The sequence below is a fragment of the Epinephelus moara genome, chromosome 16 (genome assembly GCF_006386435.1).
Source record: "Epinephelus moara isolate mb chromosome 16, YSFRI_EMoa_1.0, whole genome shotgun sequence".
In the NCBI taxonomy this organism is placed as follows: domain Eukaryota; kingdom Metazoa; phylum Chordata; class Actinopteri; order Perciformes; family Serranidae; genus Epinephelus; species Epinephelus moara.
In genome coordinates this window covers 33,793,332-33,821,278 of record NC_065521.1, presented here as the reverse complement: position 1 = coordinate 33,821,278, position 27,947 = coordinate 33,793,332, and the positions used below count along the sequence as shown (strand labels likewise).

General features: G+C 40.1%; 2 protein-coding genes across 2 annotated transcripts; one reads left to right on the top strand and one right to left on the bottom strand.

Annotated features, from left to right (window-relative positions):
- The first annotated feature begins 3,526 nt into the window (after nucleotides 1-3,526).
- On the top strand, nucleotides 3,527-24,356 carry gls2a (glutaminase 2a (liver, mitochondrial)). The gene is made up of 18 exons (XM_050065357.1): nucleotides 3,527-3,842; nucleotides 6,178-6,265; nucleotides 9,557-9,678; nucleotides 12,347-12,476; nucleotides 12,924-13,003; nucleotides 13,131-13,294; nucleotides 13,735-13,793; nucleotides 17,209-17,241; nucleotides 17,327-17,385; nucleotides 17,472-17,538; nucleotides 17,658-17,708; nucleotides 19,194-19,370; nucleotides 19,484-19,615; nucleotides 19,717-19,809; nucleotides 19,965-20,026; nucleotides 21,238-21,314; nucleotides 21,416-21,479; nucleotides 21,596-24,356. Exons 1-18 carry the CDS (start codon nucleotides 3,631-3,633, stop codon nucleotides 21,750-21,752), a joined length of 1,827 nt encoding a protein of 608 aa, XP_049921314.1. The 5' UTR covers nucleotides 3,527-3,630; the 3' UTR covers nucleotides 21,753-24,356.
- Nucleotides 24,354-27,571, bottom strand: spryd4 (SPRY domain containing 4). Its single transcript, XM_050065362.1, has 2 exons — nucleotides 27,412-27,571; nucleotides 24,354-25,352 (listed from the first exon to the last, which is right to left on the bottom strand). The coding sequence occupies exons 1-2, from the start codon at nucleotides 27,545-27,547 to the stop codon at nucleotides 24,811-24,813; spliced, it is 678 nt and encodes a 225-aa protein (XP_049921319.1). The 5' UTR covers nucleotides 27,548-27,571; the 3' UTR covers nucleotides 24,354-24,810.
- Nucleotides 27,572-27,947: the final 376 nt, after the last annotated feature.

The following is a 27,947-nucleotide window of genomic DNA, read 5'->3' as shown; positions in this document are numbered from 1 at the left end:
TGGGTGAGGTTCACTTCGGAGAAGAGATTGGAATTCCTTTCTCCCTGGGTGGCACAGGGATAATGGCCCTTATCCTTTAATTTGAGAGATGCATTAAACGATGCATTAAATCTCTACAAGCATTTAACAGTTTCCAATAAGGAGCTTTGCCTCACCATGTACTGTTCTTATTTCATGGCTCTACTTAATATCAAATTATTAATATGCAGCTCTACAGTAGGACAGTGGAAAAGTAAAAGGCTTTAGGCTTAACTGAGACTGGAAATGGATTCAATTAAGGTGTTTTAGGCACGTTGTCTCTGTGGTAATAAAACATTCAGTCCAACATGAGTGGTGTGTGTGGTAGCCTGAGGAGGGTTTCGAGGCCCAGAGGGGCTTTGGGTGATTTGGAAAAATAAGCATGAATAAATCCTATGAAAATGGCAGGGTAATTCGTGTAATGTGTCCGGGTGCTTTCAGTTGGTTTAGAACTAATAAATATCTCTTACCATGTTTATTACCACACATTTTCAAGCATAAACTAGCTGTTCTAACTTAACTTTGAATAACGACTCAACATCTTTAGCCAACTCTTTTTAACTTCTTAGAGGCTGTTAGTCTGTATCGTCAATTTGTTTTATTAACCCAAATTTTTATCTGATTAATCCAAATGCTGTTCCAATCACATTTCAGCAGCTACTACACCTTTTTCTTCCAAACTGGCTGCCCAAAGTGGACTCTAAGCCAGGGCTTTATCCAGACCTCCAGATTACTGAGCCTGAATCAAAGCACCAGACCCGGTATGTTTCTTTTCCTGTGTGAGGTGGAGGGGGGAAGAGGTTAAGTTTGTGCAGGCTTGGCGAGTGCAGCGAGGGGGGCTTTCTCACACAAGATGGAGGATGAAGGGACAAAGGTGGCATTCATTGGCCCAGGAATGGAAAACATTTTCGTCTGAAAACAGAGAAGCTACAACCGGCAGAGGTAGTGCGGGGAGGCCATCGGTTAGCATGTACCCCTTTGGAGAAGTCACACGCCTAGAAATGCAGAGGGTACCACCAGAACCTAGTGGGGCCTTGTTTAATTGGTAATGGAGATAATAACATGTCACCCTCTAGAGTCTGCTTGGAAATTAATACTGCACAGTCTGCAAGCATTAGAAAGGTAGAAGGTGAATGATTAGCATGTGTGCTGTGAAACTGGAGGTAGGTGTGGTGGAGGATCACCAGGATCCTTGATCTCCTGATTGATTTAAGTTGCCTTCACAAGGATTGCCTTGGAGGAAAATGAAAAATAGTTCAAAAAGTAGGATAACTGGCAAAAAAAGAAACAAATTTCCAACTGTTTTTCGAGTATGCTTTAAAAAGCTCCATCACAGTAAGCCTCTGTCATGCTGAGGAGCATCTCACAAAGCAGCTGTCATCAAAGACAGGAAGCCAGGGCTCAACCTCAAGAGATCACAAATTATACAATAAATTGTGTTTGAAGCACCAGGAAGCCTGCCAAAACCAGTATGTGGGGAGGAAGGGTATCAGACACACGACTGTGATGTGTCCTCGAAACAAAACAGCAGAGTCAGAGAACAGAGACTAGCCTGAATATGGGGTCCTGGAGTGAGTGTGCCACCTAGAGGACAAGACAGTGAGATTTCAGTGAGTCAGTGTGGGAAACTCACCATGGGGTGTCGCCACTTAACAGCAGTAGAAATAATTCTCTTGACACCTTGACTTATTACCTATTTACATCATTTACTTGACTGAATAACAACACACATTTACACCAGTCCATATTTAGATTCAATGAATACTGTAAGATTATTATTATTATTTTTTTAAAAGATATATTTTGGGGCATTTTGGCCTTTGATCGACAGGACAGACAAGTGTGAAAGGGGGAGAGAGAGGGGGAGTGACAGGCAGGAAATGGCCACAGGCTGGAGTCAAACCCGGGCTCCTGCGGCAACAGCCTTGTACATGGGGCGCCTGCTCTATCCACTAAGGCCCTGTTTAGACGACAAAGACACCCCATATAAGATTAAATTTAACTGACAGATACAGCTGAAACACTTAATCATAGATTCCTGTTGTGATACTGATAAGGGATTCACCAAGTGAATGTCACATTGGAGCACAGATGTTTGAGATGCAGATCATTAAATATGTATTCTTCCACAGAGCTAATAGTAGATAATTAATGACTGTTATTATTTTTACTAACATCAGCATTTTTTGCCATCATCATCATGACCATCCTTGTAATTATTGATAATAATAGTAAGATGTCTTTCTAGTAGTAGTTCTTCTACAGCAAATCTTTGGAAAGCAACATAATTAACGAAACATAAAGTTGCAGAAAAAAGAAAATATATTATAAATGAAATATCAGTATATGAATGTATACAAGGAAAAGTAAATAATTCCAGGCTTTAAATGGTCAAATTTCTGTAATAAGAGTTAAAGCTTCAGAGTGTATGATTTAGGGAGATACATTTTTAGAAACTGAATATAAGTATATTTTATTGAGTGTATAATCACCTGAAAATACGAATCATGTTGCATTGCTATGTTTCTACAGTAGAAGAGAACAAAAAAACACTGGCTCTAGATAGGACCATCCAGGTTTTTGTGTTAGCCACTGTAGTTAGCAGCCTCTCTGTGACGACAGAGAAGCTGCTAACTACACTTGGTTCACACTTGGCACAGGGGAGAAGTTTCAGCTTCTTGCAATCTGCAATCCACACCACTAGATGCCGCTAAATCCTACAAACCGCTCCTTTAAATACACTTGTTTGCTGACATATGTCCACTTGTCCAAGGCCAGTTGATGCTAAATGCTGCAATGTTTGGAGAGTAAAATTTGTTTAGTGATATTTGAGCTCTTCCTAGCAATTTCAACCACAATTCTATGTTCAAATTTGGACCACGATTATCACTACAGTATTTTATGTTTACACTGTCCACAGTGACATTATTCATCTATTAATAATAATAATACATTTTATTTATAGAGCACTTTTCATAGCACTCAAAGACACTTTACATTAGTTATAAACGATCATAAAATTGAAATTCACAAAAATACATCCAACATTATTAACACATTAAAAGCTCTTTTGAAACGTTTTGACGAGTGATTTGAACCGGAAAGGTTGATGCAATCACTCCGCAAACACCTGTTTGGGGAGATAGTCCCAGAGGGAGGGGGCGGCTATGGAGAAAGCTCTGTCACCCCAGGTCTGTTGCTTTTTTCTTTTAATTTGAAACGTAATACACTGCAAGTTATTTAGGATGAAAAAGCTGAATACCCAATGATCAGTGAGTAGACTTTAAGTGCTAAAAGTAATATAACCTAAGTATGAACGTGATTTTTCCACCTTAATAATCAGCTGCAGTTGAAAGTTATACCTACACCAAACACTGGAGTGGTTTCAGTAGTTGCTAGTTACAGTATTGACCCCACCGTCTGAACCAACATGCTGTCTGTGTCACAGCCCCGCCCCCCGAGCCTTCACTTGACCCAGTCTGCAAGACAGCAGCTGCTTTTAAAGCTCTGAGGACCAAGGGGCATTGGTCACAAATATCTCTCTAGATCAGCTACTGGGGGGGAAAAAATAAACTCTTCTGAATTATTAAAGATTAAGCCCTACTTATCACAATGCACTGCCTGAAGAGTCTGAGGACAGCTAACCCGGGAATCTTGCAGCTATTTAAAAATGCAGGGATCTCCGCCAGAGTTGGAGCTGAAAACATTGTTTGGTCGAGGACGCAGCAACCTGTTCATCTCCCCTGCTGGGCTGCAGCATCACAGCACACCCACAGAGCCTTTCACGAACAAAAGCCCCCTGATGTGGACCAAGAGCACCCCAAGTAGGTCACAGTAGGGTGTCTATGAACGAATAAATCACCATTAATTAGCCAAAATATTTTTCATAAATTTACAACAATGAAATTCCTGAGAGATGTCAGATGTAATTAACTGTGTGGTTGTAACATTTCATGCTACTATAACTAGCAACTCATACCATATCATAAAACTTAACACCTACTTAACGTTAACAATAACAAGAATAATGGTGGTCAGTAACCACAGTAAAATCTGTTTTAAGCATAGAAACAGATGGAAACGGCCGCTCTGACTATCCTATTATGTTGACTGTCTGTTCAACTTTATGTTTTAAGCCTAAAACATCTCTTAAGTTCAGCATTCACCATAATTTTTAACTTTTTGTGTTAAATATTTGATGGCAACAGCTCTTACCAGTAACGTTATTCACTTTCTTGCGAGGCGTTTTAAGAGCAATCCCACCGTCATATTTGTCCGTTAACGTTAGCCAAACATAAAGCTAGCAGATGACGTTAGCTAACCACGGAGACGGAAACAGCTAGCCCGTTCTGTTCAAAAGTAATAAATAAATAAATGAAATGAAAAACAACGCCCAGTACATGTTTTTTTTAATTAATAAACAAACTAAAGTGTAAAACAAGTTGCGGTTTTAAAGCATATATGTATTAGTTTTAAAGAGTTAGCGTATCGGTTGGCATATGCGGTTTAATATCATTCCGCTGGTTGCCTAGCAACCACAGACTAATGACATGGCGCCAGGAAGTTACTGCGTTCTGCCAGTCCGGTCCGAGAAGTGCTCCCAGGTAAATCCACAAAATGTCTTTTTTTTTTACACACCTTTTTGTAAAGGTTAAACAAACGAGATATACTTTAATGTTTTAATCGGTGAGCAGTAGAGGTGCTGGTAGGTGGGGTTTTTTTCATCCTTGGGCAGAGGAAGGCTTACTTTTCCCCCTACTTCCTGCCTTTATGCTAAGCTAACTATATTTTGTCTCTAGCTAATATTACATAACATTATCTAGTTACTTATGTTAAAGGGATATTTCTGATTTTTCAAGTGGGGTTGTATGAGGTACTTATCCATAGTTGGTTGATTACCTACAGTAGATGGTGGTCGGTATGCCCCCAGTTTGAAGAAACAGGCAGAAATTCCACAATGGAAGCTAAGCAATTCACCACTGTGGATTGGATCAATGATAAAATGTATTTTAGCCACCAAAAACAATCAATATCACTTTTAGTGTACGCTACATTAGGAGTATTTTCACTGCTTTACCTTTGCATCAGACAGAAATTTCTGACTGAAAACTGAAGCCAATATATCACTCTCTTCAAAGCCAGACTCCATTGAGAAAAACAGTGATTTAACACAGGAGCTGCTGGTCTACCACTGCCTCAATAGTTATTTTGTTTGTGTAATTGTGTGATTTTGGCATTTAAATGGGCTATTTCTGATTAACCAAAGTGACACAATAACACTAACTAACTAACTGAGTGAGGCAGCGGTGGACCAGCAGCTCCTGTTTTCAATGAGTCAAAATTGTTGCTTTTGTCAATGGAGTCTGGTGGCTTTGAAGAGTGTAGACTTATGGAACTGAAGCCATTAATGACTTCCCTGTTGGAACGAGCTGTCTGACAGAAAGGTAATGCGGTTAAAATACTCTCAATATAACGTACACTTGAACTGTTATTGATTGTTTTAGGTGGGATTTTTTTAGGTGTCTAAAATATGTTTTGTTGCTGACCCCTCCAAAGCAGTAAAGTGCGCAGCTTCCTTGCTGGACTCCAGTCTTTCTTTTCCAAATTAGGGGCGTGCCGACTGACCTCTACTATAAATAATACACTAACTAAAGATAAGTATCTCATACAACCCCACTTAAAAAAAACTGAATTATCGCTTTAACTCACTGATAAGAGAGTGGTATCAATTTTGTCCTTTAGTTACTCTTGGTAAGAATGCAAATAAGCATTGTCTCCCACAAAACGACATTTTTTAAATTGAATTATTCATAGATTTTATGATTGGCATGGAGTATATGAGTTACAAGTACACAATTAGGGTTTGGGCAAAAAAAAAAATGTGTTTATCATTTTTTAAATTGGCAAGGTGAATAATATTTCAAAGTACATGTGTATTTTAGGTATGCTAGACCCAAAGGCGCCTGAGAAAACATATAAACATATAACATTGTCTGAAGAACTAGGTCAATAGCTGGATGTTTGCCAGTATTTTCACTACAGGCCATGTTGTCAACACAAGCATTGGCACACCGGTCATGGTTTTCACTTGATACATTGGAGCCAGTCCAAAATCAAAGATTACAACATACATGTTATGTGTGCTGTTTGTTTTGGCAGAAGTAGGTTGATGTCCAGCATGGAGGACCTACTTTTCTACACCATCACTGAAGGCAAGGAGATGATCCCCCTGTCTCAGTTCATCTCTGTGAGTCAACAACACAGTCACACTCTCTGTCACGCCATGGACTCTTTTGACTTTCCATGACGTGTATGGATGTACATACAAACACACTCTGCCCTACAGCAGTATTGTATTTCCATAAAACACCTATGGCTTATGTTAAAGCAACCTTGGGGAGTATATAGAAGCCCGCGACAGGATTCCAGAGTGTCTCCAGCTGAACACGGGGTCAAGTTTAAAAGGTGTTTAAAGACTGTCTTATGTAATAGGACTAAATATAGTAGGTGTGACTCTGAGGGAATCGGCACCAGAGGAACATGCATTTTTAACATTGAAGTTTAATTACTTTGGGGCTTTAATTACAATATCTTAATTTTGAGATTGTACCACCAGATGTGATGGCAACCAGATTAAAGGCATTTAATTTTAACTACAGAACCTAAGAGTTTACAGAGTGACTATGGTAGACTGTAAGGCACAGACCTCCTTATACATTGGCACCCCACACACACATATTACTGAAAAGATGTTGAGCTTTTATGAATCTGTGCCACAGTTCATCTTTTTAAAGTCTTGCAAGGGGCACGTTCTGTACCCTACATACTCAGAAGGTGACCAGGACATATACTGTGTGGTGTTTTTGTCTTGAAATTAATCTCACTCTCATTTAGCTTCACGTGGTGCAACCTTTTACACAGTCACGTTAAAAGATAGGCAGACATGGACATCTGGTGAACTCAGTGTCTATGGCAACTCAGTAATTTTAAAAACAAGCACACATTCAGGAGAAGAGACATGTGTCAACACAGGAGGCTTGTTGTCGTGCCACGGATGATTGGCTGTGTTTGTAGAGGTGACCGGGTTAGAGCATAGATGGTGAAGGTGTTAGTGTCCTTCTGTGTCGATAACTGCAAAACATTCTTCCTAACAAGTCATAGTCAGCCTTCAAGAATATTTCTTGTTAAGAAAGAAATAATTGTTTTTAAAGCCAGAGTTAGTTAGTTAAATCCAGTTTCTGTTGTAGAAATGGCAGCGTAAGATGGGAAATCACTGTAATAGTATCAAGGAAATGACACTGAATTTTATAAAGATGTGGAAAGTAGCTGATTTACATTTAAATAGCTGAAACTGTTGTCGACTGATTAAGATGCCTGGTTAAGATGGAGATACCTGGCAGTGATCTGTTTGGCAAATCCATCAAAAACATTCAAATTTTATGGATTTGGACTCATTGATGAATGGATTAGATATTGGTGGTCAAAGGTCAAGGTCACTGTGACTTTACATCTGTCTCATTCTCATGAACATGTCTTGAGGGAATTTCTTCAAATTTGACACAAACGTCCACTTGGACTCAGCGATGAACTGATTAGAATTTGGTGGTTGAAAGGTCAAATGTCAAGGTCACTGTGACCTTACAAAACCTTGTCACTAATCTTCGTGTCCACCTTGAAACTGTGTTGATTGTTTAGATCTTCTTGGCTGCCAGGTTGAAAATGTGTTTGAAGCATCCACGTTTTCACAAACATTAACAAAACTATAACTGCAGCTTGACTGGTGCGTGGAGGCATACATTGATATATTATATATCTATAGTGCCCTTGACAATGTAACTGATTGTTCAGTACTGTTTATTAATCAATGAATTGTTTGATCTATAAGACACCAGAACATAGTAAAGAAAAAAGTCCATCACACCCTCCAGAAGCCCAGGTTTGATTATTTAAATTACTTGTTCAATCTGACCAACGGTCCAAAATACCTGGTTTACTATCATAGAAGACTAAGAAAACCAGCAAATATTTGCATTTGCCGCTCAGCTAGATACAATGTATTTATATCATGTTTATTTTTATAATGACTTGAATCAAATAATCAACATTGTGTCAACTCTACACGACCATGTGTATTTAATAACAGTTTTATTCATTATATACAGATTCAGGCATACATGGTACATCAGTATTTCATTAGTTAAGATATCATGTAATAAACACTATGTCAGTGTGGTTAAACTAATTTTAGTTTATGAGTGAATTTGATATCAAGTGGGTTGGACCAGTAAAACCACTGCATAATAACCCGTAAGTAACAACACCTCCAAATGTTTCTCTTTCTTTCAGTGTAAAGAAGTAGAAATACGCGAAGAAAATGTTCATTCATTTACTAAATGGATGATGAACAGCATGACGTGTCCTAAGAAGAATACGTACAATTCCAACAATATATCTCAGTTTTCCACATTCAGTCATTCTGCTACTCACTGTCATTACATGTGCATTTTTACATACATTTCCACCCCTGTGTATTAATTCTACCATCACCACACCAAATTAAAGTGGAAGCTATTGAGGAAGCAGGTTAAGTTGTCTGCTGCGTTCCAAACCATTTACAAATCTAAAGAATCTAAAAAAATCTTTTTGGCAGTGTCTGATACAGATTCTTTTGTACTTAGGTGGCAGATTGACAATGTTTTGCACAATGTTTAATGACCACGATAAGTTGTTGTTGTAGTTTTTTCAGATAACTGTATTGTGTTCAGGGTGGAAAAGTCTCTAAAGTAGCTCTTTGCATAAAGTAGGCACCTCAGTGTTAATGTGCTCCTGAAACCTGGCACCACTTGGCCTTTGCAAGTGCATTAATACTAGGCGTGCAAAGTCATTCAGTGAGCCAGGTTGGACCCTTTTGCGGCCTGCTTCTGGCCCATAGACATACACCCCTGCACTATATCTTGTTAGTTGAGCTATTTTTCACAAGGCCTATCTGTGTCTGTTGTGTGTTGTTATTCAAAAACTCCACAGACTTGAACACAAAACCCTCTCATACATTCAGTCAAAGGATAAAACTCGACGAGGGAAGCCCCATCTTTAGCATTTCCTGCCCTGAAGCAAAGAATCACTCACAGACATTCAACAACAGCAACAGCGGGCTTGTAGCCATGTGCTTTTTGGTCCGTTTGCTTACAGTTACCAGATGAGATGACTCTGGGGCCTCGTAGGTCGGATCAGTCATGCACATGGTGTCCCCAAAATAGACGCACATGCTTCACACAGTGACTGTTAGCTTGACGTGTGATTTACTAGAAGGATTCCAGTGAGCCAGTCTACGCCTGTATTTCCTCCCAAATCCCATGTGGGCACCCCTGAGCCTTTTAAGTCCCCTAATTATATCCATCTACTTGTTTGATACCCTGCTAACTGAAAATACATAAACACTACTGTGCACGATGATCCAAAATGTTTATGAATAATGTCTGTCATCTATGACTTGCACTTTTTCCGTCTTAAAAACCTGCTTTATCTACCTCCTCTCCAGGCTTTGAGAAAAACTGGTTTGTTAACATCTGACCCTCGGCTGCGTGACTGTGTCCGTCAGATGCGACAATCCTCACTTGACTCTATAGGGCCTGTCATGATGGACAAGAAGCTCTTCAGAAGGTGAGAAAAGCTTTGTGTATTTATGGAGACATAGTTATGCACAGAGGGGGAGTATTCAACTTTCACCTGCGAGAGAAAAGTAGAAAGAACACCCTCTGTAATTACATATATATGTATATGAACACTTGATTTCTATCACTGCTGCACAACCACTTTTACCTCCGCCGAGGAGGTTATGTTTTTGCAAGCATTGGTTTGTTTGTCTGCAAAATAACTCAAAAAGTTCTGAACGGATTTTGATGAAATTTTCAGGAAAGGTTGATAATGGGACAAGGAACAGATGATAAATGGTGATCGGTTGAAGCGAAGTGGATAAAATCCAAGCTGCTTGGCGGAGGTCTGCGCTCTCCGAGTGCTTTTCTAATTTGGTTTTTATTCTAATGTTTTTCATACATTTCTTCTCAGTTGGAAATTGCATATTCAAATTAGTTTGTGAAACCAGCAGATCTGCAAAAAAAGCAAAGGAAAAAGGATGATCCAAGTTGTAAGGTTAGGTGAGGTTAGGGGTTATTCACACTTTTTTGTGGACATGCAAAGGAGTAACAGGAGGAGTAAACTGTGGTCAGCGCTATTTGAGTCCAAGAGACTGACAGAGACAGGCGTTTTACGGCCGACAGCTGCTGCTAACCAAATTCACATGCACACATGGCAGTCAAAGCAGTGGACGGTGCAGAAAGACATAGGGGTCTCAGGGGCTGTTAAAAAAAGGGCATCATTCTGGTTGAGTTCCAGTCCACACTGTGGCAATTACATGAGTGCACTCTACAGATCTCAGCAGTATCATTTGTAAGTGTAATTCACTCAATCTCCTCCTTTGGTCTGGAACAGCAGAGTGTTACACAGTCTGGTAGTCTTCGTCAAATTTAATTGGCCGTGTCCGTCTTTTTTGCTTGCTTTCTTTGATTTGCGAGGCTATCCTTTCCTGAAGAACACTTGAGAGCTTACTATAAATATGCTACTAGAAATAGAGAGCACTATCTCCTATTTTTTTTTTTTTTTAGGAAATGACTCATATGAATAATGCAGGCGCTCTCCACTCTCTTCTCCTGGTGTCTCAAAACCTCACGCTAGCATCGCCTTGGATTAGTGAGGGCTGCAGGCCAGATATTTTAGTTCAGACCAGCTGTGACAGAATGCACAGACCTTTCCTTGAGAGCATACAACACTGCTGACCAATCATAGTAGTGAAAATCTATAATAACTATCAGGATCTGCTGATATGGGCAGGCGTGTTTGTTAGTTGGGTATTTATTGGCCTGAAGACTGTTGCTTTGACTCCAGTGTGATGAAAACAAAATGATGAAAGCCCAGTGAGGAGCTGAGCATGTCAATTATATTGATTGGATCTTCAGTTATACAAACACATTTTAGGCAGAACTGCTCTCAGTGATTGAGGCTGTGGTGTTTGAGAGAAGCAAAACTTTGTCTGGTGTTCTTGCTAATTGTAAAAAATGCTATCCAACCATATAACTGTAACTCATAATAACTGTTACCTTACTTTCAGAGGTCAACTTGACATTTCGCTAAGCCCTGCCCCTTTGTGATTGTCCAAGCTAAATAAGCAGGAGCCCACACTGTAACTAACTGCACTCCCTGAAGAAATATTATCATATTTTTGGAAAAATGAAAGAGTGATTCCAGAGAGAAGCAGACAGAGGGGTCTACAATCTGTGTTTGAATGATATATCCAGGATGTCAAACTGACTCAGCAGCAACAACAGGTTAAAAAGACAAAGATAGTTAGAAGCTAAAGCCGAACTATAGGCTACAGATCACAGTGTCAAAGTGAACCACCACATCACTGCTGATCGCCACAGAACACAATGAATATAAAGGGAAACTTTGCTGATATTGAACCAGCTGTGTGGCATCACAGTGCGTGCAGATGAACAGTGTTCCCTTCACTGGTTCCTGTGCAGCAGGGTCGGTCCTTGTTTCACTGTTATAATCATTACAAAGCAAAAGCAGCATGTGTATACATTCAGTAGGCTATATCTTCAGTAGCTAGCTAGCTAACCCTACACTTTTCAGGGTTTGATTTTGGTTTTGGAACAGGGAAGAAACATATATCTTTTTCCAACCTCTCCAAGTAACGAGTATCATCAATACACGACGTGCCCCAGGCACAACATTTAGCTCCAAATCCACAAAACCAGCCTGAAAATGAAGGAAATCTGAAACGATTGCATCAGAGTCAATGACCCTGGTCTGATCCAGCCTGAAGCTACGTTATGATTGGCCAGTCTGCGTCCAGGGGCAGGACTTAACGAAGGGTCAATCAGCCATACTAGCCTGTAGTCATCTAGTTAATATGCACAGCACTCTGAATGCTATGGTCATTTCATTAATTAATAAATGCAGAAGTCATTACCATTTATGTGAGTAAATTATTATAGGATTATGTCCTTCTCTGGTTTCTTGTTCTTAAAGGCATACTATGCAGGATTTTCCTTAAAATGTCCACAAGACACACAAAGTAACCAGGGACAAAGACACTGAGAGGCACTTTGTAAATGAACTGAGCACCAAAAACAAAATTGAATTCACTTCAACTTATCGTTATGTGTATGTGTTTCGGTCTGGGGTGTTTTTGTAATTACAGGGTCTGTATTTGAAATTCTTTGTAATTCTCCTCATGACGTCTGTTCAATAATGTGTCCTCTTACAGATGTGTGGGCAACAACATCATGCTGCTGACTAAGGCTTTCAGAAAAAAGTTCATCATCCCGAACTTTGAAGAGTTCACCATGCACGTTGACAGGATGTATGAGGCTGCACAACAGCAGGAGGCAGGACAAGTGAGTACTGTGATAAACTAGAGCTGCAAAGAGTAAGCGATTACTCCATTAAGTGGCAGCTATAAAATTAATCGGCACACATTTTGACTATCAGTTTATTGGTTTAAGTATTTTTTCATAAAAGACGTCTCTGATTTAAGCTTCTTAAATGTGACTTTTTTTCTGGGTTCTTTACTCCTCTATGATATTAAACAGAATATTTTGGGTTGTGGACAAAAGAAGAAATTTCAGGACGTCATCTTGGGCTTTGGGAAACACTGATTGACATTTTTCACCACTTCCTGACATTTTATAGACCAACAACTAATTGGTTATTTGAGAAAATAATTGACAGATTAATCGACAGCGAGGATAAGTGTTACTTGCAGCCCTGTAATAAACTAATCCACATACTAATCCATTGTGTGCTCATTCGTTACAGTAACTGTCATGTGTGTCTTCATGCAGGTAGCTGATTACATTCCTCAGCTGGCTAAGTTCAGTCCTGATCTCTGGGGTGTATCTCTGTGCACAATCGACGGACAGAGGTACGGTGACATCATCACTTCATCATGTTACCATTCTGAAAACCTCCACCGTGTGTACTCCCTCACTAACACTCCTCCATTTTTGTTTTGTCTCCATGCTTCTCCATCACATCCTCATGCCATGCAGACACTCTGTTGGTGACACCAAGGTTCCCTTTTGTCTGCAGTCGTGTGTGAAACCTCTGGAGTATGCCATCGCTGTGCACGAGTTCGGCGGTGACAATGTTCACCACTTTGTGGGCAAAGAGCCCAGTGGATTCAAGTTCAACAAGCTGTCACTCAATGAGGATGGTAAGTGGTGAGCGTTATTGAAACTTTCACTCCAGTTATCCTTTTTACATGAGAACAAACAGTAACAGTAATACTGAGTGTACATGTGATTAATCCTGGATTTGTAAAAAGTGAAACTCCACAAAGCACACCTTCTCCCCCAGAATGTGATTGCGAAATTTTGGAAACAGAAATTTCAACAGTCTCTAGTTGTTGACAGAACAAAGATATTGCAAGAATTTACTGGAAAATAAGTTGTCCAGAAGGACTTTATTATTTAAACACCTAACTTTGAAGCAATTTTCTATTACATTCCCTCTGAAGCAAACAGAACTGTACTTTATGTGCTCAGTTTATTAGCACATCAGTTACTCTGATGAAATATCCTCTCTGATCTCAGCACTTTATTGCTCTTGTGTTTAGGAGTAAATGAGTAATACATTCTCTCGTTTCTCATGCAGATAAACCACACAACCCGATGGTGAATGCCGGAGCTATCGTCATCAGTTCTTTAATTAAGGTAAAATCTGAAGGCTTGTCAGTAATGAACACACTGATATGACAGTAGATACAGAGGTTTTCATTTTAGACTACACACACAAAATATACTTACTAACAGTCATTTGTCATTAATTAGGATGTCAGGGTGAAAAACAAAGAGTGGAATCTCAGGAAGTATCTGTTTATGCCAAAAACAATGTTTTGAAATTGAGACCTTGTTAAATGTTAAATGTTAAATGTAGCTTTCTGCTGCAGCTTCTCACTACACAGATCAAATGTAGGCCAGTGGTTCCCGACAATCTTCCTTAAGGGACCACTTTTCTATCATTGAGTAAACTGACAACCCCAAATTAAGAGGCATATTTAATGGATATTTCGTATTATATGAAATGCATAACTGTAACAGTACAGAACAAATTCATCATAGCGTTAGTTCAGGCAGGACACAATGTCAAGCTCAGCTCACATCCCAGCTACATCAGCTGATCTCTGCCTACTGTTGCTGCTTCCTCTCCAAGCTGCTTTGCAACCCGCCTCCACCCCAGCTCCTCCTTTTGATGCTGTGTCTGACTTATCAATGTCATTTCTGTTTGTCATTGATGCTGCTCTGTTCCAGTCCTGGGGGTCTTTGCTGCTGCTCTCCCTGCCTTAGGCTTTCCATGTAGGCACATGGAAGGGCAGGGGGGTTTGCCTCTCTCCCTCAGGCTTTCGTCATTTGCACGTGGAAGGGCAGGCAGGTGTGCTTTCTCTGCCTTATGGTTTTCCATGCAGGCCAGAGGAAAGGCAGAGGGGCCCCAGAACAGAGCCATACCACCAAATATAATACTGCAAATGGAAATAAAGTTTTCTTTGACTAAAGTGTTCCTGACTGAACTGAAAAACTGTACAGTTGACCCAAATTCAATCAGGAGATACTCTTCTGAGATAAAAGAAAATTTATTTACATGTGTACATAGGTATGGGAAATGTGAAAAGTCTTTGGCACCATCGTGATGTCATCTATTGCAGGAGGGTGGTAAAGACAGTAGATTAGGGAGCCCCCCCTGTGGAGTCTAGATGCTGGTGGTGGTAATGCTGGTGATGAGATGAAGAGGGAGCGGAGGATCTGGTTGTGAAGAGGAGTGTGAGAGGAATTTTGATGAGCTCGTCCTGGGCTCAGGATCAGGTGACTGGAGGTTAACGGGGTGGAGGAGGGCGAGACGATTCCGCCTAAAATGACAGCCAACAGGAGCAGAGAGGAGGACAGATTTCAAGTTTGGCAGCAGCAACATAAATGGCTGAAGGACACTGTGGCAAAGTTTGATTGGCTAGCTGGGAGAGGGAACACCCATCGTCAGCTGATTGGTGGAAGTGATGGGAGTGGGATAGAGAGGCAATTGTGAGTGGATATAGCATGAAGACAGTCTTCCTGATTGATCTTACACTGAGCTTCATTAGTGAATGTGGCATCTGCAGAATGTTTTCGTAAAACGAGCGATTTGAATGAATTTTGATTAGATTATTTTCTGTGAATACTTCATTGGAGATGATTTGTTGAGACTTTTTATACAAATCTCTCTCTGTATTGTGTTTTTTTGTTTGTTTATTTGTTTTTTTTAACAATCATACATATTTAGCAAGCTTTAAAAAAAAAAAATCTGTTTTCTTCCTGACACTCTTCTATTAGCTCATTGGTTGTTTTAACTGCGTAAGCTCTGTGAATATTGCTTGTGTTCAGGTCTTCATCTTGCCCGTATCCTGTGAGATTTTATGAGAAGTTTATATCTTGGATAATAATCTAAACATTTAAAACAACAAGTTTGATTTTTCTTCAAAGATGTTAATAAAATGCTGAGATATAGGCTTACTATAAATAAATAGAATCAGCGATGTAGTCCTTCAAAAGTATTAGAAAAAGAAACTAAATAGGATAATCAGATATGTTTCTGTGTTACACTAATAAAAGGACCACAACTGATGCTCTATATCTGTTTTTTAGCTGCAACCTCAGTAGAAGCAAAAAGTACAGCGACCCATTTCATCAAATTTGCAAAATGAAAGCTGCAATCTGCAACATGAAACCACATTTCACTCATCAAAACAAAAGCTGCACTTGCGATTCATGCATGGTCATGTGGGTGCCCTCCAGGACTCACAAATGTATTTGAAAAATGCTTTCAGAAATCATTGTGAAACATGGCACTGCCACTATTCGCACTCTGTGTGAAAGAAGTGATTGCAAACTGCTTTTGTGCTGTGAAACATAAGTTTTCTGGTTCTGAAAATTAGATTATATATTAGATTATATATTATTTATACATTTATTATGGTCTTAAAGGCCTGAACGATTGAATCATTGGACTGAGTTCAGGCTCACAGAGTGAAACCTTTCTAAGCTGAAGCTATCAGTGATGTCGTACTGTCTAATCACTCATCTATTAGCTGGTCACTTGGCGCCCAGCAGCTGGACTCTGGTCATTAACATCCGACTGACCATCCGTCAGAGTTATCTGGGAGCTTTGTCCTTACTGTGAGAGTTGTGGGGGTGGAGTTTATCCATATATGGCTGTTTATTTTTCCTTCATGGAGTTTTCATAATGTTTCCAGCTGACTGAAGAGATACTCTGGACTTTTATCATATGTGGGTCAGGTTCAGCAGCGAGGGAGGAACTGCGTGTGTGTGTGGGCCTAGCATCAGGGGCGTGTGTGTGCTCCTGGCCAATAACAGCCCCCGAAACAGAAGGTGTGTTAGCCACCCTCGCTTGTGTTTGTGTTTGTGTGTGTGTGTATGTGTATGTGTGTGTGTGTGTGTGTGTGTGTGTGTGTGTGTGTGTGGAGGGGAACAATATTGCTGGAGAATATTATATTTGCATATAATTTATACGCATACTGAGGAGGTTCAATACGAAGAAGGTTGATAATTTTCTACACAGAATGGGAAAACTACAAAGCTGATAAAAGCTGTTTTTGATTTTCTGAAATATTCATGCCCCGGTGGGAACAGCTGTACCTGCAAAAGTTTAAATGTCACAAATTTATATGTTTTGTTCAAAAACTAGTTGTCAGAGCACCTGGAGAGTAACCACCTGCAAAGAAATAAAATCAACTCCTGTATTGGCAATGAGGTTTAGCCCCAGGTCACCCTTCAACTCTCTAATATTTGATACCATCTTTAACCTTTAAAGGTAGAGCCATTAAATATGAATGTGACTACGGTCCCTATTTGGTAACTTTACAACTTGGTAATAATCCCTTACTGGTCTGTGAAATCCAAGCACAGCCATAAACAGCCCACGGGCCACCATGTGCACATTGCCATGCACTGACAGGCACAAAGACATCATGTACACTTTGGTGTCAAAGTATTCAAACACTGCCATCTATAGAGACTCACTGACTGTTGGCATACTTAAAATTGGCACCAGCACGTGACTTTTGCCCCTCTCTGTTGACAGCCACATTCAAATAAGGCCGAAAGGTTCGACTATGTAAGTAGAAGTTTTTAATTTCCAGACTTTTTCTTGATGCCACATACTTGTTTGGTCTCCCTGCTGAACCATGGCGTTATTTCAGGTGATGGAGTTCCTGAAAAGTTTGGCTGGTACAGAGTTTGTGGGCTTTAGCAACGCAACGTGAGTACTGCACTTCAAGGAATGCAACCTTATTGTCCTGCGTCACACGAAATGCAACTCTCTGAATACCTGTTATGTTCTTGCAGTTTCCAGTCCGAGAGGGAGACCGGTGATAGGAATTATGCAATCGGTTATTACCTCAAAGAGAAAAAAGTGAGTTATGGTGTATCTTATGTTTAAATACAATGACTTCAAGTGCTTGTTCCATGCTCAGGTTTTCAGAAAAAATAAATGTCCTGATTATATGCTGACTCTGATCTTAATCCCTGCAGTGCTTTCCCGAGAATGCAGATATGACAGCAGCTCTTGACTTCTACTTTCAGGTAAGACCCTTTGGCAGGGCTTCACCTACCAGGATTAATTTAATCTGTAATTAGTTGTAATCAGAGTTTAAAAAATGTCAATCTAGATTAAAGCTCTAATGCACAACTAAAATCGAATTTATGTTTAGTAAACCAGAGGTTTTTTAAAAATGTAAACCCAAATTAAATAGAGTTAAATCAATATGGTGATACTCGCTTACCTAAATTAAATGAATAAGTAAATTAATTTGCATTGCATTAGGCTACTAACTCATGATGGCTCAGCAGGTTATCCTCCTTTGAGAAAAAAACTTATCGAAGATAAATAAAATAATAAAAGAAGATGAAAGATAAGATAAAAAAAATGGACAACAGCACAGTAAAGAAAAAAAGAGACTGCCCGACAGCAGCTGGCAGACAGTTTCATATTTTCTTTCTTTCCCTGCCATGTTTGACAGCAGGTCCAATCTTCCTGTTCAGTTCCATAATGGTTTCCTTGCTGAACCGATATCTTGAGAGAAATTTATCACAATCATAAAACTTCAGTATAGTCTGTCCTTTAACTGTCTTTGAGGAACTTGGTGAGTTTACTCAGTCCATCTCAAAAAGGCAGTGATTTCAACTTATCTTAAATTAAGATAGTTTTAAAGTTTGGTGCAACATGATTTAAATTTAAACTATGATCATGTTTTCAAATTAATCCTTGCTGATGTAACCCACCTTTTGTCTTTCGCATTGTAGTATTCTGTGGATGAAACTGTCATGAAATAGTTCCATATTTTGGGACATAAGTAAAAAAAAAAAATTCTAATCGAGAATTAGATCAGAAGATGGGTACTGCTCTTTGTATGGTCTGTGGGATAAATATGAAGCTGCAAGTGGGAGCTGGTTAGTTTAGTTTAGTGTAGCTTAAAGCATCTGCTGGTTGCCTGGCAACCTCACAGTTACAACAGGACTCCATAAAGTCCATGCACCACCCTTTTTGATTTTACAGTTTGTTTTTTATACAGATATAGTGTTTATTCTCCAGGCTAGCTATTTCTCGTCTTTTTACTAAGAAGAAGAAGATATCTTTTATTAATGCCTGGGGGGGGGATTCAATTTTTCCCTTGGTTGTCATGTACACACAGGCCCAATATACACACACATGCACAAACAGGACCTATACATGCATTAAATGGAGGGAGGTCAGAGCAAGGGGGCTGCCCATGGACAGGTGCCCTAGCAGTTGGGGGTTCAGTGTTCAGCACCTTGGCAGGAGACTTACTGGAACCTCTCTAGCTACCAGCCCACACTCCATATTTGGCCCAAATGGGGACTTGAGCTGGTGACCCTCCGCTTCCCAAGACAAGTCCCCATGGACTCAGCTACTGCCGCCCCCTAAGCCAAGCTAACCAGCTATAGATGTACGCATCTAACTCTGGGCAATGAAGCAAAACTATTCTAAACCGTTCTGTGTGCCTCTCCAGTTTACAAAGTTTTGATTTTTGTATTTCTCCATTCCAGCTGTGCTCCATTGAGGTGACCTGTGAGTCAGGAAGTGTCATGGCTGCCACACTGGCCAACGGGGGCATTTGTCCAATCACAGGCGAGCGTGTGCTGAGTGCTGAAGCCGTTCGTAACACCCTGAGCCTCATGCATTCTTGTGGCATGTATGACTTCTCTGGACAGTTTGCCTTCCATGTAAGCCGCCTGGAATTCAAGGATCTTTTTAATAGCATTGTGAGTCTTGTAGCTCTGAGTGGTAGCATGTCGTGAGATTAACTGCGACCTTTTGTTTGCTCCTTTTTGTTCAGGTGGGCTTGCCTGCTAAATCTGGCGTTTCAGGTGCTGTTCTGCTGGTTGTACCCAACGTCATGGGCATGATGTGTTGGTCCCCACCTTTGGATCGGCTTGGAAACAGTGTTCGTGGCATTCACTTCTGTCAGGTATGCTGTAACCATCACAATTTCATAATTATGTCTTTATCCAATTTGTCAGTATATGCATGGTTTAAATATTTCATCTTAATCTTCTTCTGATCCACTAGGAGCTGGTGTCTCACTTCAACTTCCACAATTATGACAATCTGAGACACTTTACCAAGAAACATGACCCCAGGAGAAGATCAGATGAAGATCCAGTAAGTTCAGCCCCACAACTGTCGAGGTTGTTATTTTCATTCAGGCTACATAGATGCTTCTTGGAGTGAATGATTAAAATAAAGCAGAGAAAATGTATGTAAAATGTTTACGAAACAGTCCACACTCATATGATTTTTGCCCGTTGATTCATTAGAACAAGTCCGTGGTAAACCTGATGTTTGCAGCCTTCAGCGGTGACGTCTCCGCTCTGAGGAGGTAAGTAAAAACAGAAATGTCGCCTTTCATATTTCATCACAAAGCGCAGACACCAGATGAATACACATCAGCTGGATGATGCAATCCTAAAGGAACAGTTTGACATTGATGCACAAATTCACTCACTTGCAGAGAGTTAGATGAGACGATCAATAACACTGTCTGTTATGTATGAGGCTGGAACCAGGAGCAGGTTAGCTTAGCCTAGAAGACTGAACACAGGGGAAACAGCTTTGTCTAAACGTAACAACTAAATCTATTATAATTTGTTTCTTTTTCCGAACAAGTTAGATTTTTTAAGGCCTTTTCTCAGGGGTCTGAAAAGTGAAGCCAATGTAGAAGTGTCTTAAACCAGCATTCTCTCTAACAGCTCTAACAGCCGACAGGGGATGACTTCACTGGTTGCAAAAAGAAGTCTGATTGAATAGAAGTCTATAAGAAAATGAAATGTATTCTCATTTGATTTATGACCTCAGTAAACATTTCTCTAATGAATGTATGGTCCCAGTCGCTAGTTTCAGGTCTTATTCAATCCAGCGTGATTTTCATTTTTTTAATTATTGTCCCATTTAGAGAAGAATGGACCAGTGGTTCTTAACCAGGGGTCCGGGGACCCACAGTGGTCCTTGAGGGAGATCCAGGGGGTGGCCTGAAAATTGGGGAATAGTTTATTTTCAATATTTTTTTTTACTATAAAAGTGAGCCTAATTGAGTAAGAGTCATAAGAGTGAAGATTCTGATCCCAGGTTTTATGTCCTCCACAATTTATAGTAGTTACAGAGTTATTCCTGCACATAACCCGGCCCCATTGAATCACAACTAGACTTTATACACTTGATTATATAAACAAGACATAACATGTTAATTATTAAGCTTTATAGGTATTGGTAGGCAATTTTTGTTACCTCTGGACAGGGCCAGGCTAGTTGTTCTTTATGCTACGCATACCGTCCCAGCTATAGCTTTATATTTACCATATGGACTTGAGAGATGGGAACTCTTGGCAAGAAAGCAATGAAGCTTATTCCCCACAATGTTTAAGTATTCTTTCATGAGTTCATTCACTGCCTTTTAAAACACGTCAGCTTTCATATTAACGAGCTCTTTACTCATGTCACTGTCGGGCGACTCAGCAGGGTTTCTGATAATTTGCCATCACTGGAGTCAACCTTTCCATGTGCGCTCCCTCTGTTCCTCTGTTATCCCTCCAGGTTTGCTCTTTCAGCTGTGAACATGGAGCAGAGAGACTACGACTCTCGCACGGCACTCCACATTGCTGCTGCAGAAGGTGACACTTCATTACCAGTTCATTCATTCTTCAACAGTCTCTTCTTTGAAATCGAGAATAAATTAAATATTGCATGGGGGTTGCTCCCTTTTGTCTTTCAGGTCATGTGGAAGCTATTGTCTTCCTAACTGAAGTATGTAAAGTGAATCCCTACATGAAAGACAGGTAGGGGGTTTAAACATAAATTCATCTGATATTAGATTAGAAATAGTATAAACACATGTCCATCTCCATATTACCAACCCGAACAATCATCTCCATATTACATTGCTATCTATCAGATGGGGGAACACACCTCTAGATGACGCCATGCAGTTTGGCCATGATGTCGTTGTCTCAGTCCTGCAAGAGTACCAGCGTGTCTACACTGAGAGCGAGGCACCATGTGACACAGAGGAGCAGAAGACCCCACTAGACACGTTAAAGAGCATCATCTAAACCATAAGGGATCAGAGGGTTTGTAATGGAAATATATCTGTTTTATTATGAGAGGACTGAAAGGACACAGTCTGATGGAGAGACCTGATGAATAAATGTCTTTAATATGATAATAGAGGTTATATATTTAGACTGTTGAAAAACTTTGAAGTCCAGGATTAAAGGGACAGTTCACCCAAGGAAGTGTGCATCTACTTATGGATGTGACAACATGAGATGTAAACATCAATGGCGTCCTCCTCGGGTGAGCTGTAACGTTACCTAGCTCCGTGGTGCTAGGTGAGCTAGCAGTAGATGCACGCTTCCTTCTGCGTGGTGATACAGTTTCTGGGTGTAGTTCAGAAGAAAGAAAATAGTTCCTACATGAAAACTCTATACAACGAGGTTGTGATTTCTGGACAAAGACATTGCTGTTGAGTTTTTTAAATGTATTTTTTGGCGCTTTGAGCACCACAAGCCAAGTGCCATCTAGTTTCATTGTATCTGAGAGGCAGACATCTCTACAGCCGATATCTCCAACACTCTGAAATTCACACCCAAATTATCTATATCAGGGATCAGCAACTTTTACAATCAAAAGAGCCATTTAAAAAAAATTTAAAAATCTGTCTGGAGCCACAAAACATGTTTGTGCCTTGATAATGATGGCAACGCAGCCTGTTTAATCTAAATTAGCCTTTAAACATTCCTAATATGTTTTACAACAAAATAGCTACTCTGCAGTGGGTTAATTATAATTATTTGGTACTTTAACTTGACAGCGTTTGTAGTGAAAACAAACGAATCTGTCCACTCACTATGAAATTTTCTATTTTCCTTTGGGACGTTTTCTTTTTTGGATTTGGAAACAATAGCTAGCCTCACTAAGGAGACTCAAGCTCAGTCATCACTATTGAGATTGAGCAAATTCTAGGAAAAAGCTCCAGGCATAATTGATGAGATGTTAAAACATTTTTTATACAGTGTATAGGCCACTCATTAATACATTTGGAAAATGTAAGAATCACTTTACGGCTACAGTAATCATGAATGAAAATTAAAATGTTAAGAAATAACTGTTATTCATTTCCATATATTCCATATTCCATATAAATCCTGAGCCGCAGGTTGCCTACCCCTGATCTAGACTGATAAATAGCACTACAGGTAAGAGGAAAAGTATGTATATTTGATTTAGGGGTGAACTGTCCCTTTAGGTCCTTTATTTTGCAGGCTGGAGGAATCATTTAACAATGTAAAGTATCAACAAAGCCCGGTATAATCAGGGAAAAAAATGACATTAATGTAAGCCATGATTTAGCTCGTTTTGCAATATTAATGAACTGTTTTTGTGCTCTGCTTCTGATAGAAAATGCCACTGTGATGTAAATATCTAATATACTGTGCTTATTTATTGTTAATATATTGAAATATATTTTGCCTTATCAGTATGCTGTTTAATCAGGGTTTTTTATGCTCCCCTTGTAATAACTGTATAAATATTCCCAAAGCTGCTTCATTAATTATTCTCAGTCAATGGGAGGTGATTCAGTTGCATTTGTGCCTGTAACTGTGGAAGGGCTGTTTGATTGTACTTTATATCAGTTCATTAAGGCTCATAGGCCAGTTTATTCACTGCTGATATCTTGTGTTAACATCGTGATTGTTTTATTATTGGAGGAATGTGAACTCTTTTCATTGGTCACTTGTAGAGATGGGAATTGATAAGTATTTATTGATACCAATGCTATTATTGATTCTTATCGGTCTGACTCTTTTTCAATTCCTTTATTGGCTCCTGCTCAGTTTTCTGTGTGGTAAAAAGAAGGCCTACACAGGTTTAATTGTCAGTGCAGCCATTTAATTATCTCAGAGAATGAACGCAGTGTAGATGAAAAGAGCATATTTGTACAGCGTTTGTTAAAAAAAACCTGCTAAGCCTGCCTGCGCTGCACTGATGTTACTATAAGAGGATATTTACTCCAGTAGCTGCAGTGCTGCTCAGTCGGGAGGCTGTGGCACTTATGCGTAGTGTCAAATAAATGGCATCCCTGAAATTCACTTTGGACCATTTCTGCATCTCTGTGATGGCTCCTTTTTCCTTGTTTCCAGCAGCGTAGACACAGGAGTTTGATGTCATTGTTTTGCAATGCGCAACTGTTAAATAAACATGCCGGCGCTGATAACAGGAATTCATAAGAGCAGAGGTATACAATTCTGATGGATCAGACAATTTGGAAACAGTTCTCAATTTCAATTCCTATCCCTAGTCACTTGTGTATCACATTAGTATCTGCATGTCTCAGGCCCTGGGAACACTGCCTATCTGGGTTACTCTAATGAAAAATGTATAATTCAAGTTATGCAAATGACATAATTAAATCAAAGCTTTTGCTTGTTAGTATGAAGTGTACTGAGAGAGTCAGACACAGCTAAGTTAACCTCCTCGACTAAGTCATGTGATAAAAATGTATTATTTTGCAAGTCATCTCAAATGACTGCATTTTATTCATTGTGTTTTATTTCATTTAACTCAGTGAAGTGATTCCTTGACACGACTTAAGATTAAGTCGTCACTGTAAATATGTATCATCCTGCTGTAAATAAACGAGAAATGTCAAAGTAGTTTAATTGAAGTTATTTTATTAAACAATATACAGTATGAACATGAGACTGAAAAAGGTTTTGTGTTGATTTCAGCTTTGTAACTGTGAGTAATACGAGAACACCGCGTAAAAAAAAAAACTTGGCAGTTAATGTTCTTCTCAGAAACATTTGTTTCACATCAGTTAGTCTGAGAGGTAATACATGAGGTACACACAATGCTGTGTCTGTGATACAATTGCCTGAGGATAAATGACATACACAAAGTATGAACTTGCATTGTTATGAGTCATTATTATGCACCAGCTGGACCATGGAAAATAAACCATCACCTGTAATTAAGCTGTAAATGACTTCTGCAGAGATATTGCTTTCCTTGATGTACTGTTGTGATAAATGTTGCCTGATACTAAACACAACCTCAACACCTAACACCCCCCTAAACCCTAACACCACCATCACCACTCATCCTGCTTCACTTCAGGCCTTCAGGCTCCTCCAGACCTGAGTGTGTGAGCAGCTCCCCATCCCAAAGTCCAAAAGCGGGGCAGAGGGGTGTTTTGAACCGGGCCCTTACGGTGTGAATGATTTTGGGTTTTTTGATGTCCACCAGCCCCAGGATGCCTGCTTCATAGTCGAGCAGAATGCCTATGCGGTCTGGTTTGCCCACCAGTGTCACGGGAACTATTTTATTATTGGTCATGGCGAACCACTTGCGCTGAGCGTATCCAAACACCCAGGAGGAGCTGTTGGTGCCAACACAGTCCTCTCTGGACATCCCGGCCTCAGCCACACCCAGACGAAACTCCTGAGACTTTTTGACTGTCACCTCCCAGTAGTGTCGGCCGCTGCTGATCTTCTCGTCGCCAAACACCACGGCCCAGTCTCGGAAACGTTCTGGGTTGTCCTGCACGTGGCTGGGGTCCAGGCCCAGCATGCGGTAGATGACGCCAGTATTTTTCTTGAAGAGGTCAAGACTGCTGTGAGCTGTTCGCTCATCAAGCCTGAACTGAAGATCTGCAGAGAATAACAAGAAGACAAAATGCTTTAGAAGTCTCATTGGTATCTTTGTTACCACCAAAGTCTGGACAGAAATGTAAGGGAACACATCGGTCAAAACCTTTGAAGTAACTGTCAGTTTGTCAAGTTTTACTTGCCTTTTTCATTTGCACAAAACATACAGAGAGACATTGTTTAAAAGAAACACAGTCCATATTCTTGAATCTTATTTCGAGAAAACTGGACTCCTTATGTTACTAATGACCCAACACAGTCTGTGACCTGATTTGGAATTTCACTTCAATTGCCACTGCACATATCACATTTTAGGTCACGCTGACAGCTGTAATAAGTGTGTATTTTTCAACACAGTATTTTGGGTAATTTACCTGTTTGTATTTTTTGTAATCTTGTTAGCACACTGATAATTATTATTTCAGATGAATACCGTATTATATAGAGAGGGACAAACTGTCACAAATACAGTCTGTGCACAGCATCATAGGAAAGTCAGGAATCAGGACACATCCCTTTTCAAAAAAGCTGTTAATTAAAATGTATTTTCAGATGAAAATCTAAACAACCAAACACTCATTGAGCCACCAGTGTGCATAAACATCATGAATTAGCTAGAGGCCACCAGAGGTAGGATTATGGCATTGTTTGCAAGTCACAAGTACGTCTCAAGTCCCAAGTCCTAAACTTTGAGTTTTGAGAGTAATAATATATTAAATTAAATATAAATTTACAAAGATTCACGTTGCAGGGTTTTCTGGTTTTGTCAAAATCTAAAGTCATCAAATTTCATCAAGTGGCCTCTGGTTATTTTGGGTAAAGCCCCACCTGCTGGCGGCACAAAAGAGTTTGGTTTTAGTGGCGCTGAGTGACTTAGAAATTAATATAATTCTGGAATAATGCATGCTATAAAAAAATCCTCAATTGCTGCCGTTATTTTCCAGTGTTCTACAATTTTAAGGGCTGAACATTAGCTATAAAATGACGTTGTTATTATACTTGGCCGCTAGCTTGTGATGCCAAGTGCAGCGAGTGCGGGAAAACAGCAATGCGCATGCTCCAAACTGCCCATCTGCAAGTTCATTGGCTATTTGCCTGTTGACGTCATTTGCCGGTAGTTGACAGACGTTGGTAGCTGAACGATGAACGACGTAGATTAGCTTCTTCAGCACTCAGTTTAAAGTATTTTTTTAAGAGAAATTTGAGATTTCATATCTCGTTGTCCATCAGCTGCGGGATATTATAATAAATCAAACCGCTGGTTAAAAAAAAATCGTATTTAACGTGGAGTAGTTGTCCGTGAAAAATGGCTAACAGCTAGCTTGTCGGAGAAGACGCTTTTTTCCTGCCGTCGTGTTATCCGAAGGGGATGCTATCTGATGAAGAACAGACTTTAAGTACTTCATATCTGTCTGAAAGAATTACTAAACATGAAAGCAGCATGGCAGCGTGGTAAAATTGGACTTGCTAAACTGAGCAAAATGACAGCGCATACCAGCAGTAACTGGAACAGCAGACTGAGAACAGGCATGTGCCCAGCCGGACTAACGTCATCATCTGTATTAAACTGTGTGGACACATCTTAGCGCATTATGTAAAACGGTAATATTGCGCAATTCTCTAGTGCTGTATCTGTCTGAATACGTTTATTTGCCCCACCCTGTCTTCCTGCCTAAAACCGCCACTATATCCACTCAGTTTTAGGGACAACACACACACACACTTCAGACTACAATGCCAGCTGAGGAGCTGCTCAAAGAAATCTGACAAATGTATCCACCCGTGCAAACTTGCTTAATGTTTCCTCAACTTCCGTAGCTTTCATTTGCTTATTTATTTTGCCAACAAGACGTGCTAACTGTTGCTTTGTTACTACGGCTGCAGCCCAGTCACTGAGTTTGTTGTTGCAGCAGCAGCAGCAGCAGCAGGGCAGGTTGTAACAGGAGAAGTCTAGAACAATAACACACATAAATCATAAGCTGTCAGATGGGACTCTGACCTCTGATGAGCAGCTCAGAAGCTAACAACTCTGTGTTTTTAACGTTTACAAAACATCACTCACTGTTCCCCGCTGGTGTGGCAGTATAGCATCTCCTGGCTTGCAGGCTGACAGCTCGCCTGTGTGTGGTGACCGACAGGGAGGTGATACTCCGTCCTGCCAGGCGACAGAGACGGGCTGCATTAGCGGCCATCGCCATGTTTTTCTCTGCTGCCACTCACATGCTGTTTTTTTTTTCAGGGTATGGAAATGTAGCAGCAGCGCACTCTGCCACCCCCTGCAGGCCCGGAGGGGAACACTCAGACCCTCATGACCAATGAGACACATCAGCACCAAGGACAGCAGACAGCCTGTCAAAACTGTGATGTCTCAACATTTGCAGAGTTGCACTTCTCAGTAAGTACTCCTCTTAAACCCCCCTGACCCACAGCTAAACACTGTTCAACCCACACAACTGTATTTAAATTCCTAGTAGAGATGCCAAAGCTCCCAAAGATACTAAATAAATCTGACTGAATTTTGAGCACAGCAGTCTTAAAACAAATAGTAAATAAAAACTAAACATGGGGTCTTAAAAAAAGCATGGAGTTTAACTCAAT